The sequence below is a fragment of the Charadrius vociferus genome, unplaced genomic scaffold (genome assembly GCF_000708025.1).
Source record: "Charadrius vociferus isolate BGI_N301 unplaced genomic scaffold, ASM70802v2 scaffold90, whole genome shotgun sequence".
NCBI lineage: Eukaryota > Metazoa > Chordata > Aves > Charadriiformes > Charadriidae > Charadrius > Charadrius vociferus.
Window position 1 is genome coordinate 8,097,556 of NW_009647222.1, and position 19,022 is coordinate 8,116,577.

Below are 19,022 nucleotides of genomic sequence, written 5' to 3' on the forward strand. Positions count from 1 at the left end.
TACACGGAAAAACTTCTTTACGGTTCGGGTGACAGAGCACTGGCACAGGCTGCCCAGGGAGGGTGTGGAGTCCCCTTCTCTGGAGGTTTTCAAGACCCGCCTGGATGCAGTCCTGAGTAATGTGCTCTGGGCAATCCTGCTTGAGCAGGGGAGTTGGACTAGATGATCTCTAGAGGTCCCTTCCAGCTCTGAAAATTCTGTGATTCTGTGCCTAGCTTTGCCTTCCCAGCAATGCTGTGATAATCTCTCCCAAGAAAGAAACCCAGTTGTGGTTTAGCTACAGACCAAGAAGATCTGGGTATTTTTTTGCCAAAATGTTGTGGAGATCAAGTGAGGACTTGATCCAAGTTCAAAGAGAAGCTGATGGGTTTACATGGTTCTGAGAGCTCATGAAAAGATGCTACTGACTTCCATAGCTTTTCCTGGCAGCAGAGAGGCACCAGGTCAAACAGCTGACCACGGGTCTCTCGCTGGTCTCAAGTGCTGCGCTGGGTGCAGGCAGGACTTTGCTTCTTGGTTCTCAACTGCATATACATCTCGTGAAATCCAGTCCAGCTGTGTATCTTTGTCATGCAAAGTTTAAGAAAGATACAAAGTTCCGTAGGTCAGCAGAAAAAGCAGGAAACACTATAGCGCATGCAGTCAGTATATTCTCTTGCTGAACTGCAAGCTTTTCCCAGTCAGTATTATCTTACTTTTTTCATTGCATTATGAACTGCAGAACTTTATTAAGGGGCAGCATGAAAATCAGCTCTGGCACACAGCCCTGTTTGCTGAGTCTATACCACAAACAAACAGCAATTGCTGCTAGGGACAAAAAACTTTGGATCACAAACCTGCCAGGATCCAGAAGGCAAATAGGACAAGGCTCCTCTGCTGAAAACTTTAGTGATCTGTAAGTGGTCACGGGGGGACGGGCACTCTCTGACTGCTCAGCTATGGGAAAGCTATTTTTACTTCAAGGTAATTGCTTGTCAATTAACTGGAGGTAATTAACATGTTTGTACAACCCCAAACATTTGTTCTGGAACTTAAATGTTTATGGGCTCAGTCCAGGGTTCACCTTCACCAACAAACACATGTTAAAGCTGTAACATGCCTCCTCTACGCTTCAGGTGCGCTCCTGCTTTGCCTTATTTGACTGGTGCGGGGATGGGATTTTGCAGGGTATTATCTGTCCCATCTTAGCTATTACTCTTAGAAATCCAACCATTTTGCCCAGGACAGCGTTCGCTCAGACATTTTGAACCCTGTCGGGAACTGAGCAGCAATTTGGACGAGGGAGGTAGGCTGCTGGCAGGGAGCAGGGCAAACCTCTGCAAACCGCTGTCACAGGACTCAATCAACAGCCCACGGGTTAGCGCGAGGTGACATAACTCCAGCATAAATGAGCTCACGGAGGGTGAGGTATGTGGATGGGACGCTTTAAAACGAACTAGCTGCCTGGACACAGAATTAATTGCTGAAATGTACCGAAATCTTCTTTCTAAACAACCAGGGCTGCACGCAGTATATTGTTACTGTTATTTCATTCTTGCACAGGATAGCAGCTATTTGCAGCCCAACCCGCAGCAGCCCACCTACGGATCACAGCATCCTCCCGCTCCACACTCCCTCCCGCAAGCGTAACGCGTGCCTTGCAGAATTCATATTTAAGTATAATTTAAGTACACATCTGTGTCCAGGGCAGAGAGTCAGCCAGACAGGAAGGCTGCAGGGACAGAAAGGAGCCGCAGCCTCCTCTCTGTCAGTTCAGCTGGGGAAAAAAAAAAAAAAAAGAAAAGGGAAAAACCTCAGGTGGGGCTAGCCAAAAGGCTGCCGGCCAAAGAGACTGCACACGAGCAGAGCAGACATTTCATGTGGCGATCCAGCATGCTCGCTCCCTCCGTCCTCCCCCCCTCGGCTGGCAGGGCTCCAGCGGGAATCACAGCTCACCCGGGGCGAACACCTCTCTCTGCAAGGTACTCTGGGGACACGTAGCTGCGAGGTGCCGATGGCGAGGGCACATGCCTGAGAAATCACAGGGCTTAGAGGATTTGCTACTGGTGTTTTTTGAGAAACCTCAAACCCTTCCTTCTCGGAGAGGCACGTTCAAAGCAAAAGTCTGCATTTGCCTGCTGGAGTTTTCTGTGCAACTTTCTCCTTCCCTTCTGTGGGCTTTCCAGGGGGAGGGCAGAGCTACGGGCTAAGTCCTCCCTTCAGTAAAACATTGCCATTTTTCTGACTTTGCTAGCTCCGGTTGAGCATGGACGGAGAAAAGACTGAAGAAATTTGTTTAGAGTTTCTATACTTTGTACAAAGTCTCTCTCGAGCCATCCCCGTCCTGTTGGCACAGCCAACTGGCTTCAATCGAGCTCTCACGCTGAGCTGAATCCATGCCTCCGGAGTAATTGGCAGAGGGATGTTTCTTTAGGAGGTGCTGGTTTCACAGGCTAGCCGCAAGATGGATCAGCTGCAACCAGCAGGAAAGACTGGGCTGAGCCTTTAAAAAATAGATTACTAGATAACAATGAGAGAAAATAGGTCAAAGACTAGGACAAGGGGGATGAAGTAAAGGAGTGAAGGCAGCCTAATGCATGCTTTCTGCTGGTGCCACTGCCATGGGCTCAGAGCGCCATGCCACTGTCAGCTGTACCAGACTTTCATTTCTCCAGCAGACTCTAATGCAGTGACTCTTAGCCCTTTCTACCCCGTGACCCCTTGTTGCAACATGAAAACAAGCTGTTTCAGGACTTCCCTCCTATCTATTCAAAAAGGAACGCAGTGATGACTGCTTATGACTCCTCCTGGGTTGTGACCTCCCCAGCTGCATGTGCCAGCATAGGAGATGGGGCTCTGCATCCCCCAGCACACTGTTCCCCCGTCTGGTACAGACCGTTCGCTCCTTGGTGACTCAGTGAGGCGAGTGAGATGGCCGTCAGGAGGGTTACTTGTTACTTAATAATGAAGCTGGGAAAACAAGTACGCGTAAAGCCCTCTGAGCTTCTCAGCTAGACAGTCGCTGAAGGGTGCAAAAGAGGATCATGGACATTGCGATGAAGGTTTGCTGCCTCGGTGTGCTGTGCTGGGTGGTTTGTGGTATCCCACCCTGCAACACGCATTCATAGGATCACAGAATGGTTAGAGCTGGAAAGGTCCTTTCAGATCATCTAGTTCCAACCCCCCTGCCCTGGGCAGGGACACCATCCACCAGACCAGGTTGGCTCAAAGCCCCATCCAACCTGGTCTTGAACACTTCCAGGGATGGGGAATCCACAACTTCTCTAGGCATTTCTTGGCATGCAATGAACAGCAACCACCACGGCAGCCTGGCAAAAGCCTCCTACAGCTTTAGAGAGACTGTAGCCTCTCAAGTGCCCATTGGGGTGGTAAAACCCTGCTGCACTGGTGTTGAGAGGAGCCACTGCCAGTCACCCTGTGGCCTCCAGGCCTGAGGAGGGACTGCAGGGACGCACTGCATGGCTTCACCCTCTGTGATTCAGTTGCACCCGAGGACCCGTGCCTCAGCATGGAGGCAAACAAACCGTCGGCATTGCTGCTCTTCGGCAGGCAGCTCGTGTCCTTCCAGGCACAAGAACGAACAGGCTGTTCACGCCCCTTTTTTGAGCCAGCACCTTGAATAAATACTTTAGCGCCGGGTACAAAGAGATCTATTTACTGAGAAATTATTCTCTATGTCTGAAACGTAAATAAGTCCATCCATTCCCTTCCCAGATCTGTTGCCCGCATAAGCAGAGAGTGATCAGTCCAAACGACCTTTTGAAAGCTATTAATTTTCTGCCTAGGGACAGAGTTTGGTCCTAAAAGTCTGTAGTTAGGTAGCTCCTATAGCCACCTTAAAAAGGGATTTTCAAGATTTAAACTATCTTGTGCTTTAGATGACACAGGGCAATAACCACTTTGTGATTTAATCACAGACAATAATAATTTGGTTCAGTGCATGATTCAGCTAATCCACAATTTGATAAACGTTCATCCTAAACTACAAACCCAAATAGCTTTCTGCAAATCCTGTTTGACACTTTAATGTTAAGACTGTATTTGATAAGCAATCTGTGCTGTACAAGAATATAGGGAGGGAAATTAGGAATTGTTATGCATCTATATGCATCCACAACAGTAATTCAAGGAAAATAAAAATAAACTGTGGCAATTACAGATAAATCTTTATGCAACAAGAAAACTCATAGGTCTGGCTGGGTGTATAGTGGATTGATACATGCTACAGCTTCCACAGCTCATGGAAAAACATAGAAATCTTTTTCCCCCTAAAAGAAGGTTGGAACGATAACAAAGACCCACCGTCTGCTTTAGCAGTGTTATTGATGCATTTACTTTCATTTTAACTTGGTTGAATGTTTTTGAGGGCTGCCACAGAATCTATCATGGTAATACTGAATAATTGTGAGCTCTTCAAGACTGATATCCAGGCCAGTCAGTTATAAATGTCTCAGTGTTTCAGCATCAGCATTCCCACTTGTGATATCCCTGCAAAAATTATGGTGAGGAATGATAATAAACCTCAAATTACAAAGATGTTTCTCAGATGCTGTATGTGGCAGTTTCAATACTCAGCTTAAAAGTCTGTAAAGAACCCTGCTTTTCCAAGAACAAACTCCTCAAAATTTCTGCTTATCAAACACACCTAAAGGACTTGGCATTTACCTCCAAGCAATGGAAATGATCATGAAAATAATCTTTTACAGTTAGACCGTAAGTTTGAATGTGATCTCGCGCTATTGTTGTGGGCAAAACCATATGCAAACGCTACAAGCACATGAGTCAGCAGCGTGCCCTTACAGAGAAAAAGGCCAACCATGACCTGGGCTGCATCAGCAAGAGCGCAGCCAGCACGTCGAGGGAAGAGATTCTACTTCAGCCCGGAGCAATTTTACCCCAGAAGGTGGAAAGCAGAAACCGAACTAAGCAGCTTTGTCACCACTGCGCTGAGACTGCACCTTCCAACCTCCCCTCCAGCTGGCAACCCAGGGGACCCGCAGGTGTGAAAGGACGGCAGCCAACCAGGGACTCGCGAGAGTTGCATGGCACAACTTTTGTGTGCTTGGAGGACCTAAGATTGTATCCCACGCCCCAGCACTAACTCTCCTCGAAGCCACGTTTGCTTCTCGTGTCTTCCCTTCCCTGCGGCACATGTTCATTTCTCAACTGTTGATTTCTTCTGCTGTTTCAATCGCTCTCTGCCACCTTATCTCTATCATAACCCCGAGAACTGATATTCTCCTCTGCAAATCTTCAAGAATCCCAACACTACCATCTGAAGCTAGGATTTGGTGCTTAATATCTGTGCCCTTAAAATAGATATAGTTACAGATTTGTGCAAAACACAAGTTTATTTTTCCACATTCCTATGTTTTCATGTTGTTAGTGGTTACGGGACCTGCTTTAGGAAAAACACTTTAGATTATTCATTTAAAATAATGAAATTATTTCTGATATAATCCCTGGATCTTGTGCATAATGAAACAACATCTGGTACAGAGATTAGAAAATAAATGTTCTTGGCTTATTATTTTTTCTTTTGTTAAACAGATGTTGTTGATACAAAACGCAGAACTGTAAATCATAGCCTGCATGTGGACACAGACTGTCACTACTGAGCAGAAATTTACTGTGGCTAGATAGAGATTTGAAACAGCAATGAATCACTGGCTTACTAACTTTATTCACGTGGGTATGGTTTCAATATTCTGACATTAAGTGCACATGTCCTTAAAAAAAGAACCTTTTAATGGCAGCATGGGAGGCTCTGGTTTAGTTCCAGCTGTCTTGGTGGGGGAAGCACAACGTAATGCAATGGCAGCCTCTGTGCAGAGGCACCTGGCAGTTCTCCGTCTCCTCCTTCACAGCTCATTGTGGTGCTGCTGTTGAGTCCCGCAGGCTCGGCTCCCCCAGTGACGAGTGGCATCTCTTAGTGCCACACTGGGTAGGGCACCCCTGTCACAAGAGAGAGGCTCATGCAGCTCCTCCCCGTGCCCCCCCCCACCCCCCCTAAATACCCACAGCTCCAACTTCTTTCTCCCTCTTCTTCCCTTGCTGCCCCTGACATCATTTCAGCAAATTCACCATTCGTTTGCTACACTGGCTCATGCCTAGCTGAATCGTAACGATATTTCTGCTTCCCGTCGACTGCATTTAAAGCCAACAGAATTACGATGCTTCTCCAGCCCCTCGCCATTCCTATCAAACTGCTTGCACTAGCACACTGAAGCCCCCTTCCCCTGTTCTTCTGTTAATATTGATTTTCTTTTGCAAAATGTTCTAGCAGGCACACTCCAGATACTGAACTCCAGACAAAAGCCAATGGCACTAATCCCACGGCAATGTAAACATACCCTACAGTATCATGCCACTGCTGGGGACAGAGATGTTGTCTGCTTCTTAGAGACATACTTACCATTCAGCTGGTTAGGAGATTACAAATTTTCACCCGTTTTTGTCAATGTAAGTGCTGGTTTGATCCAGTGGATCAGGGTCTAACTCCGTGGTTAAACTCCAAACCACGACCTCTACCTTGCATCTTTTGTGGCACAGGATTCAGGCACACAGTTGTTGAAATTTTTTTTTCACATTTAGCTTTAATTCTCTGGTCCTGTCACCTTGTATTTTGCAAGTACTGTCCATTTCCTAGCATTAGCTTCAATTTGGTGTAACTGAATCTTTGGGAAATACAAAGACTCAGCTGGAGACTCGTTTTTCAGAGGCTCAGGACTTGACCTTGTTCTCAGCTTTACACAGGCAGAGCTTCGCTGATTGCAGCACGATTGTTCCGGTTTAGGATACTGCCAGAGTCATGGCATTTTGAATCCTGATCTGAATGTTCCTGCTTTGGGCCCGTTTTGACTCTGATGTATTTTGCACATGGTGCGGTACGAAAGGACGATTTAAAGAACAACATTTTCTTTTAAAATTAGTAAGAATTATTACCTATCACCAATGGGCTATACAGAACTGTTTTTTTAAGCAACAATGCGATCATGCATATACCATACACATGCATAAATGCACATACTCAAGTATCAGTCAGAGGAGAGGAAAAAGATGTAGATTTCCCTTTGAAGCATCTCTTGAGAAACCACCACCAAGCAATGGCCACCTTTCACTCTTATGGGCCTGAACACTTCCAACCTGCTCTCAGATCGCTTCCTCTGTTCAAATGCTTGCCCATGGGTTTTGTACATTGCTCTCCATGGTGAGCACAACTCCTCACCTGCGCAGACAGGATGGCCAAGCAGAGGCCCCTTGACAGCTCTGGCTGCATCTGGATGAGAGGCAGATCCCACAAGGTGCCACCTGCCTACTGGGAAGCACAGAGCACTTTTATTCCCATTGGGAAATCAGCAGAAACCAGCAACACCATGCCCTCAAGGTGAAACGTCTATTCGTTCAGGTTCATGTCTACTGTGCATTGAGGCTGCAAGCATGGATCAATAAAAGAAAAAAACACCATGGTACTTTGCAAACCTTTATCTGCCTGTGCTACATTTTGATTTAGTAGTCTTGCTTGCATTGCAAGGAAAATATTGAAATGGATACTCTGTACAAATCTGCTTTCTCTTTTTCTTTGCTTTTTTTCAGCCCAGCATTTAAATATGGTTTGCTCTGTTCAATTAAAATGCATTTTCTCTTGAGAACAAGCAGATGATCGGTTTCACAAACCCGGAGTTAGAATTTTCCTTCAGCAGCACCCAGCAAAATGAAAAACAGAGACAAAACATTTTAATCACATGTGTATAAAATACACAGGGTTCATTAAATATGATTTAAAGTTGCCTGTTTGTTTTGGAGACTCTTTAAAGCTCCTACTACCCCAAACTCACAGAAGTGTAATATGATTCCAGATCTATTGAATTTTGTAGGATGGCTGTAGTGGGTTCCATTATATATAAATTGGATGCAGCCAATTTACAATCTCCGATATATACTTTTATCTCAAAATGCCCTGTGAGGCAATTGTGTAAAGTACTTTATCAGGGATTGTTGTTGGTAATATTGCAAGATTTCATGATGTAAAAAATACATCAATGTCATTTAAATTGAACAAAATGGTTCCCATTTTTTTTTCCTGTAGAGCATTTTTAACCATCTTCTCAACAAATTTGTTCAATAAATACTGTATGAAACAAACATTTTGCACTTTGTCCCACAGATACAATTTGCTAACCTGATTGATTTCTTTCTCTACAACTAATCTGATTTCTTTAGGCTATATATCTTCTCTTTTATTAAAGATGATGCAATCTTAGCTTTTTATCATACACACATCCACCACACTAAAAAGAGAGAAGATTCCGTGAACTAGCCTTGCAACCGAATAGAAAAACCTGACACAAATCTCATAAAGCTGATCCCAAAAGATAAATGGCACAATGAGACCAAAGTTATACAAATTCAGAAACTTATCTGTGTAGAGTAATATGGGTCGGTGGATTTTTCTTCCCATGACAGATATGGAAAACAAGTAATCCTATCTGTAACACCTTGTAAAACAAACTCACACTAATGTTACACCCAACTCCCCCAAATCTTGCTATGTCTGAGCCATAAGAACTCAGAACCAGAGCTACGATTTTTGTAGCCTTTCTCTGTTTTACTTCTTGCAGAATCTCACCGCTATGTTTTGTGTCCAACCAAAGTTACGCTTATTTACTTTTAAATGGTGCTCCTGGTAAGGAACAACCTCACACTCATCTCCCTGTTCTTTTACTAATTACCCTTATGTCTTTGGGCTAACCCGTAGTCCTTCCTTTCCTCAGCATTTGCAGCTATCTGCCTGGGCTGTGGACAATTTTGGAGTCTCTTTCCCATTCAAGAAGCCAGAAGCTTAGTATGACTGTAATACAAAGAACAATAATTGTTTTCAAATGTTGCAATAATATTCTCAAACAGCATTGAAGTGTTCTGTGTTTGTTGCTTCTCCCATAGCGCAAAATCAAATGAATTCAGTTTACACACTTTGGGATCTGCTCATCACATTGTTCCTCTGGGGCTGAACTTCTTATCACTATCTGTGACCCCAGCCAAGGTCCAGTTTTCATTAGGCAAAGCCATACACAGCCAGTCCCGGGAGAATCGAGGCTCTGTTACTGCCAGCATTTTAAGCGCAACAGTAGGTGCCTATCCAGTGCCTTGGAGAGCCTTTCCATCATTTGAAATCACAGAATAAAGGTCTGCCCACACACAGATCCATCTCAGGCCACATGCTTCTTTAACAAAGGGATAAAAGATGGCTTTTGCAAGCTGCCTGGAAAGTTAACAGCTCTAGTCTCTGGCAGGTCAAGGCGGGAGTGGATTCCAGCAGGGAACCGCAGCCCATGTCCTGCCAGCAACACTGCTCGGCTTGAGGGTGCTCCAGCTGGAACACCTCCACTCCGTGTTCGTGGGGATGTGCAAGTTTCAAGGAACACAGCCTCATGCCCAGACCCCTCCTTGAGTTTTTAAGGCCAGCGGCAAACAAACAAACAGGAACCCAACTCGGCTCATTTATTTTAATTTGCAAATTGAATGAATTGAAGTTGGAAGGAGGACAAGGAGGCTGTGACTACACTGTATTATCAAGGCAGAACCCATCTTTACAGCAAAATCAGTCTTCGAAGCCTAAATACTGCTCAACAGACAGGTGGCCAAATCTTTCAAATGCAGAGGAAATCAAGCTAAGCTTACAGCTGAGCCACAATACCACAGGGTCCAAAAAGACTAGTGCTGGGTAGTATCAAACCACTGATTCCAGACCTCAGGGGGGAAAACTCCCACATCTCTATTCAAATACTTTTGGGGAGTTTTAGGGTCCACTCTCTAACTTGCAATTACATTATACTGCAGAATTGTATTCAGAATTTATTTCCAAGGTAAAACGAAAAAAGACAGGGCTGTGTTGGTGCTGGGATCTGTCCCTTTAGGAGTTAACAAAAACATGAGGGGCTGAGCACGGAGGCAGCAGGAACAAGGGCACCGCACAATGGCATGGCCATTGCCTCACCGAGTCAGCTATGGGGATGAAGGTTATCACCATACCCTCACTACACACAGCAAATCCGCCTGTGCTGCAGCACCTGCCGTTGATTTCAATCTTTCTCTCGCTCCAGCTAATGGCATCATTTCTAAGAAGGCAGGATCAGATCCGTGGTTTCCTCTTCAAGCAGCAACAGGATCATTAATTTTGCCTGTCTGGAAAGAATGTATATAAACTGAAAGCCACTAAAACCTCAAGCTTTTACAATGAAGCACCAAATGAAGCCCACCTTTCCCCATATTTACCCATACCTCACACATCACCTAGCCAAGCAGGCCAACTAAATTATTTATGGTGGACTAAAGAGCCCTTTTCTGGAAGATGCAGAGCCCTTGAAGTAGAAAAGAAGATGCTCAGCTCTTGTAGAACAGGAGCTTTGTGCAAAGATGCCAAGTTCTCACGTGATGCTAACTTTTCATGCTTTGAGCAGTACACAAATGAGCAGGAAATCAGCTAATTAGGCACGTTACTGTAATTGCTTATTTTATGAAGTGGAGAGGGAGGTGTTCAGCATTTCTATAAGATAATAACGTAGAGGCAAAATTGTACAGAGAAGTAAAAATAGCAATGGACTACCTACAGAAATGAACGTTATTTTTGAACAACAGGAAAAGCAACCATAGAAAAATAATTCAGTACTTTGCAGAAGGAAAACCAATAACGCCTCAATATATTCTGTAAATGTAAAACTGGATAACACTTCTGTATATGAGGTGAGAGGGGCAAAAGCAGTGGTTGAACCTGTGAGAAGCACAATTCCAGCTCTAGTTTAGTGACACTGTATCACCACTCAATAGTACTGAGATCGTCTGTGAATTTGAGACAGGCCTTGATGCAGAAAAAGGACTTTCTCCGGGACCTGGTGCACCTAAATCGAAGCCCTGAACTCCCCACAAGTCCTGCGTCTATGTGGAAGGACGCAAAGAGCTGTGTGCTCGCTCACTCTTCTATTTTGAGCACAACAAAAAAATGGAAGCAGTAAATAATCTATTTAGCATATTTCTTTAATTGCTTATTTTATGAAAACCCAACTGCAGACAAAACCGACTTTGTATTTCCTAGGAAATTAGCCTGTCAGAGACACCTCAGGTCTTATTTAGCAGCCGGCTTTTGTGCTCTTGGTATTACTGCCATGGTAAGTAATTACTCATAATGTGACATGCATCATATCAGCCTTTTAAAAGTAATTAAGAAGAAGTTGCATAGCTTAATGATATGTACATACATCTCATCCTTGCAAGTTTTGCTTTGATAACATCTGCTAGTTTTTGGAGGAAGGCCAGCTTTAAAAAGCAAAATACATCAGTCCTAACAATGGGAGCATTATTAGCTTCCCAAAAGTTATAAACTCCATGCCCCACTCCAGCAGAGCATTTATGTCTACAAGTCCTGTAAGCATTTTCAAGTCTGTGAGTTGCCAGATCAGAAATTTCATGTTGAACTAGAATTTATGATAATGAAGAAGCCTTAAAAATACAGTTTATTTATAGTGAGCCAGTTTAAGAACCACAGCTCACCGTCCCTGGCAGATTTAGCTGTAGTAGCTGAAGGGGTCACCCCTATCGGCTGTGTGCCCTTTCTCCCTGCTGATATTATCCTACCTATAACGAGGCAGCAGAATCGGTACTGTGTCCTCTCCTCAACCAGTTCAGACTGGCGTGACTTCACTGGCCATCAATTTTCACATTAGTACTCTGGGCTGCAAACTGCAGAAGCTCAGGAGCGAACAAACACATCGCTTGTCCTCCCCCCTCTGCTATTGTTGTGGTTAATTGCAACAGAAGGGTATGGTGGACATCTGGGGGAGGAAACTTCTTAAATTGTCTAGGATGAATCATCAGAGTGCATGTGAAAAACAGCCGGAGTGTCTTCCTGACAATCCAAGTGTCCCTTCTGCAGCATTCATATTATCTTGGATTGACATTTCTCTGATTTAGGTCATTCTCGCTATCTGTACAGTGTTTAGCGATCCTCGGATGTAATAAGAGTATCTATAGACTAGAGATAAAAATTAGCAGGGAAAACTTTTGCCTCCAAAATTCAAAAAGACGATAGAAAACAGAATAGAAAAATCCTGGATGTCAGAACTTTTTTTCTTCTCCAAAGGAGTTATATTTTAAGAGCTGAGGTCAACAACCCTCTTAGTACATATTATTTTATTACATTCTTCGACAAAAATCGACAGCAGTAAAGAACAGCCTGTTCCACAAACCCCGCTCCTCCTCGCCTGCCTGCTGTCAGCATGCTCTTCCCCTTTTCCGTATGGCGCTTTTCCCGGCCTTCACCTCGCCTGTCTGTATTTCCTTTGGACCTGCCTCCTCTAGAACCTCCACGTGGTTTGCTCGGGGATGGCCACTGAATACGCTGGACATCAGACTGGGGGCGCGCATCAGGATTTGGCATCAGTGAAATGACTTTATGTTCACTGACTAACCCTGGAACAACCTCTCACTGCCCCAAGGTGTGAAAGGACAGGCAGCCAGGCTCTCGACCCACAGCTGTCGGGCTCTGCAGGCTCCGCTTGGCTCACACTTTTGCTGTTTTGACAGTCAGCTACTTCTGCTGAGGTTGGCTAAAATGAAAAAAAATCCCTTTGCAGGCCACACACGGGTGTGCCAGGGACTATACGCAAACAACTCTGGCTCCAGTAGGGAGCTTGTCCCCTGTCCCTGCTGCTGTGCTGGGGGGGGTCACAGCCGCATGAAGGGACTCTGGCCGGGACCTCGCAGCATCACTGCTGAGACCTGAACCTGGGGAGCAGCTATGTGCTGCCACGGCTCACATCACACCTCCACTCCCGAGGTGGGAGCATGGCAAAATACTGAGCAGCGAGGCAGGAGAAAGAAGGATGCTGAGGGAAAAGGGCTCGCGCTGCCCAGCACACAGCATGGGCAGAATGACAACTATTGTGAGACTTCTCAATGGCTCATTTGGCATTATTCCCAGTGCTGCTTTTGAATTTAATACCCATTTCTGGGTATCTAATAGAAAAAGAAGGCAAAAACATGAGGCTGGAGGTAGGAAGAAGAGAGACAACAGCACCAGCTCAAGGGAGCACTAAATTCAGATCACACTTCAAACTTCAGTATTTAAAAAAAAAACCAACAAAACAACCAGAATTTTTCAAAATGGGGAATGCATTTTTCCTCATGACATGGAAATGGCCATAATATTTGGTAAACGCTTCTTTTATTTAATAATTTAAACCAAAAAATAATGGAAAAAAGCTGACACCTTAAAAATATTTTAAATTACATAGCTAAAATATTTTGTCACATTATCAATGACAGGTCATTGCCGTGACATAAAAGTGCTTTTAAAAGAACTGAATAAGAAAATCACTGTTCAGAATTTCAGGCTGGTGTTGCTCAACCAGTCTCTTCTACTTCGTCCTTATAAAGTTGATGGGAATTTTGCTTTTGATTTCAGTGGAAGTGTTGGGATCCCGAGTAGCCGTAAGAGACTTCAGATTAGGAATTTGCCTTTCGGGAGGGATACATTTACAGATTAAACAAGATGCAAAGGAATACTTTTAAGATACTATCACAGTATAAAAGGCTCATGGTCCCAACGACTGCAATGGCAGGAGAACAGAACCTTTAATTTCCCACCACAGATTGCCTTGTTTTAGGGAGATGGTCTAACGCATGGCAGTATCCTTTACTCTTACAAACATAGGCTGGTTTTAGAGCAGTTTTCATCTGATTGAGGAGTTATGTAATTGCACCAATTACATCCAATTACATAATTAGAGTAAATAAGTAATAATATAATTAGGTGCTGTAATTATGTAGTTATGACAGGTAGCACTAATGCTGATAAAATCCATTATGAAACTTGCTAAGAACTGTGGACAGGGCACGCGAGAACAAAACTTTTAGGGCTTCGTTTGCTAAAGTCTTTCATTCTTCCAATGGGCAAAATAATTAACTTAATTACTATGCCAATAGCCTTTTATTTTTGCAAATGAATGGAGGCACACATCATAGGCTAATTCATATCTCTCTGTTTTGCTGCAAAAAAATCAGTAACTAATCATCTACACTTTTTGCCTCCATTTATCTATTTACAGCTACCAAAGCTTAGGTGAAATCTGCGTGTACAAATTGACGTTAACCTTCACTGTTCCAGTTATCGCATTAAACTGTCTCCTCTGACAAATGGACAGAAGGAACATTCAAAGATTACTGTATTGATGTAATACAAGTTATATGCATCTCTCTGGGTTTGGTAGAGATGGTATTTCTGGTCAAATGGGTCAGATACGAAATTTTTTCCTGCAGCAATGAAAATTCAATAGGGGAATCATTCATGCAGGTTCTCAATGCAAATGAAAGGCACGTGGCCAGCTTTTCAAAGTTTCTGTCCTTTTGGATATTGTATAATACCTGTCTGACTTCATAAAACAGGCCTGGATAACAAACAAGTAATAAAACCTACTGCCCTGATTTAATATTCATTAATATTTCACCTGATAACTGATATAAGATACTGTGCAAGAAAAATGGGCATCACTGAAAGATCTGAAGTGCTTTATTCCCACCAACATCTCCATAAAGTAACTGTCTGAAAAGCTAGAGGTGTATAAACTGTGTGTTGTTTTACAACACGTTTTATGCTTAATCCTTTTTTCTATAAAGAAAAAAAAAAGAAAAAATAATACCTTGCTTTATGAAAGCTGGATAGCTACTGATTACTTCTGTCACTGCTCAGAGCAGTATGCTAAACACTGAAGCAAACACAGAACTGCTGGGAAAATCAAAACCACAGGGAACATCAGGAGTTTGCAGCCGATGTCCAGAGGAAGAAAGCAAAAGAAGTCCTCTGCCCCAAGGTCTTTTGAGGCCAGAAACATGCAAGATAATGGGAATGCCTTGAAACACACCACCCCTGCAGCAGAAACACAAGTGAACTTGGAAACCTACAAAAATACTGCTTTTGAGGGAGGGGCATGTACAACATCACCTACAAGCTTCCTTCCCCCTTGTGAACTGGAAAACCGGGAAAGTGAAGTTAGAGGCATAAATAATTCCCATCTCTTTTGGCACCCAGCCTTTCGAATAATATTCCAAAACAAGAAAACCATTGTATTCCTGTTTTTTTTTTTTCTTTTTCCAGTTGTGCTATCAGCAAGCCTTCAAAACAGATGCTTCACTGTTTGCTGGACAAATGATACATAAAAAAGAGTCATGATACAGACAGTCATATTTTTGGGTCCTGATGGGTCTGGGCAATGGAGAAGAGAGACTATGAGAAATTGTAGACTTTTTCCCTGGTGCTTAGTCAATACTGATAACCACTCCAATATTACTTTTTTGCAATACTTTGCAAGACAATAATAGCCAAGTACAAATAATAATTGGTTCCTATCTACAGTTGTAGGGGTAGTGAGGATGACACTTAAGAGCTAAACTCTACTTTCTATTAAAGAAGTTACTGCAGCATACTCCAAAATTTTGACCTACGTGTATTTAAGGGTGGATCTAGCCTTGAAGATTGGATTTGGGTAGAAATTCCCTCTAAGTAATCCAGCTGTGAAAATACAGAATTTGAGTTTGATCCATTAAAACTACAAAAGCAGCCATAAAAGCATACCTAATCATAATAAAAACTATCAGAGCTAAGAGAGCTTTTCCAGGAGTATGATTCATGGAGTTTTTTCAGCCATATTCTGTATCACCTGAAGTATAAAATCTCATTCCACTTTGTCCCCTTCAAAGAGGTCCTGAGACTGCCCTTGTTCTTCCAGCTACCCTATTTTTATAAATATTTGTTGCATTCCTATACACCCCCAGTAAGCCTCAATCAGCAATGAGTCGGTTCCACTGGCAAGCCCCAGTTCCCTTGTGAAAGGGAATGAAAAGGGTTAATTTTTAGTCTGCCTCTCTTGTACCAGATCCTAACCAGAACCTGGTCTCTTACTGGGACTTGGTCACCTCTCCCAACATCACAGGAATGGTTGCTCAGCTTTCAGTTTGTCACAAAGTCTGAATTAGCTTCTCTCTCTGTCTTCAGGACAAAAACTGTATCTCAAGCTTAATTTCTGCATGGAATGCATCTCACATGCTTATCGTGTAATTTCATTCCTATCATGCTGTGACTGAGACACAACAAACACATAGACTACATCAACTCATAGGGCTGACAGCTGCAAAACTACCTCCGAGTGTTCTCCCTCTCCTTTTGGTCATAAGCAAAGTTGTATCTCTAAATCCCGTTGTATCTCTTCTTCCAGTTCAATGTCATACTTCCAGAATACTCCACTCTTCTAGTCAGATTATTTTTTTTCGTTTCTTAATATTCCTTGTACCACGTGGGATACAGTAATCTCTCTGGCTCCAAGAGAAAGAGTCCCTTTTTATTCGCTGAAGCAGTTCCAATTGCTTCTGCTATGCAGCACTAGTATTTCTGCAGCACACCTTCCCTCAATTTTGCAGTGGGGAATTTAAACTACACAAAGATACAATTACTAATCCCACATCAGCCACTTGTAGTTTGTTCAAACATTTGTTTCTCTTTTTTTACCCCCACTTCTTCATTCCCTCTTCCATTCCATGTGAGCTTTACAATTCTAGGTTCTTATGTACCTTTCCTATCATCCAGAACAACCATAAACTTTATAGGCACTCATGGAAAAAACAAGCCTTCCTACAGAGGGCTTAATAATCCCATAATATGGATTACTACTAACCACTTAAGCCACCAGTATTCTGCCACAGAGGAACAGGAGCTTTGAGAAATCAGTTCAGTACTTGAGGTCACATGTGTTTTGGTGCTTTTCTGTTAATATTTTAGATATTCAAACAGGAGTTCCCACCATTAATGCAAACGTAAAATACATTAGTGAATTACATCAGAACAGTCAAACCGCTGCCACCACAGGATGAATACACTTACTATGAATATTAATGCATCCTTTGGAATTCAACATTAATACTTAACATACATACTCGCAAAGTTTAAAATCATACAAACCTTGCGGGGAGAGGAAGAGGAGCAGAGAAGAAATAGACAAATGAGACAAGCCTTAGAGTCTGGAGACATTATTGATTCCATGAATTAAAGTGCATTTCTGAGATAAGCTAAAATCTTCATGTGTAAGAGGACAACTTGCCACTATGAATAACTTCTTGTAATGGAGCAGAGGATATGAGCATTTATTTTAGTTTTTTTATCTTGCCCATCATACTGCAGAAGTGTAGATCCATTACTGCCTAACAGTATAAATGCCCTGAGCTGGGCAATGAGATTGACGGTTCAAAATCTCCATGGATGTAGGCTGCTCCTCTGTACCTGAACACTGAATTGCCATCACTTGCCACGCCACCTTCCCATGTAGTGGTAACAGCACTTACAAAAGCTCCATTTCATCTCAGCATTCAAGCACACACTTCTGTCTAAACATGAGCCATTCCACTAATGCGAGTTCTTCAAGGTAAGCTCTGCATAAGCCTGCACAGTGGGTGGGAGTTGTCTCCTCTAACTTTAGCCAGCTCCCAACTAGGCATCTTGTCTAAACTAATCATTTAGGCTCTCAATGGAGTGAGAAAAGCAATGCAAGGGTGAGTCACCTCAGCTATCCTAGATACCTGTCTTAAAGCAGGATAAATAACCTAGCTTTCTGCACTGACAGGGCAGGGAGCTGGGATCGATTTAAACCAGGTGCCTGATTTGAAGACCGCTGAAGTTAAAGGAGAAGAATCTTCCCCTTGGCTAAACTGAGGACTAAAAGGACACCCAGCATCTCACTAGTGAGGTTGGGTAGTATGTATAACCAATGTATATCCCGATGAGGGATAACAGCAGATACTCTCGATAAGAAATGTGGCTCCAGAAATGCATAAACGGCAAAGCCTGATGCGCATTTGGTTACACCCTCCTCTGGGATTCAGACATATGCCAGCTCTGCAACCACAGACCCTGGCACAGGCCCTGAGCACTGCAATACCTGCCAGGAAGTCCATGGGAAGAAAATGTTGCACCAGAATATCCCAGCAGGTAGGAAGAATTACTAAAAAATGAAGCCCTAAGCCAGGCAACCTCGATAATCCATCCCTCTTTCTCACCAGAACAACCTCTCTTTGGTAGCAGGCTGGAAATGAAATGTAATCGAACATCTCTTTGCCCCAGTGTCATCAAATTTCTCTCTCTGAATCCAAGCCATACTCTCGCTGCTTCACGAGGCAGTTTCTGTAGCTCTTCAAATCCCCGCAGCAGCTCTTCTTGGTCTTTTCAATAGCTTGTTCAGAGCAGTCATAGGAGAAAAGCACTAGCCCTCAACACTGACCCCGCGTTTCACTGTTCAGCAGGAGATGTTATTTTTCTGGACAGCAGCCCAGAGATAGTGGACAAAGCCGGAGCAGCAGCAGATGTTATGATGCATGCTCTTCTGCCTCTGGTTTGGCTAATGAGGCAGCAGAACCCACAGAGCATGAGAGCACAAATGCCAAAGCAGAGACTGTGGCCTGTGCCTTCATCTTTTTCATGATGTTCAAGTCTCGGCTTTGTTGCAGACTGTCTAAGACACGTGAAAAAAAATGTGTCTTAGACACATCTTTAAAAATACAGATCGATGCCTCCTATTGTTCAGAGAGAGGGAAAAAGAAAGATATTCTCTGCTGTAGCTGCAAGGAGCATCTCTCAGTTGCATAAAGCACGTGCCCAAATTGACTTACCACAATCATTTGTGCCACATAGCTCTCCGGTCCAGTGTATTCAGTCGGATCTTTAACTTTGACAAGAACTATAAAGTACAAATAATGCCACATGTTGTGTTCCGACTTTATATGCTCCTCAAACGAAACAGTCTTGTTATCAAATTTATCTCTTTCCAGTCCTGTAAAAAGACATGAACATAATGCAAAAAAAATAAACTTCAACATAAAAATACCCAAATCTGTTAAATATGTTAGAGAAAGGAACCTAACTTAATTTAAAGGATCATAAATGTGAAGGATCTTAATTTAAAAGCTGTAACTGCAAACAGTAACTG

At 43.2% G+C, this 19,022-nt stretch overlaps 1 protein-coding gene across 1 annotated transcript in view; it reads right to left on the reverse strand.

Moving 5' to 3' along the window:
* ITPR2 (inositol 1,4,5-trisphosphate receptor, type 2) overlaps positions 1 to 19,022 on the reverse strand; it is a 229,919-nt gene that overhangs the window by 5,767 nt on the left and 205,130 nt on the right. Inside the window, exon 55 of the mRNA XM_009879682.1 lies at positions 18,706 to 18,866. Within this exon, the coding sequence (XP_009877984.1) occupies positions 18,706 to 18,866 (161 nt within the window). The remainder of the gene's footprint in view (positions 1 to 18,705; positions 18,867 to 19,022) is intronic.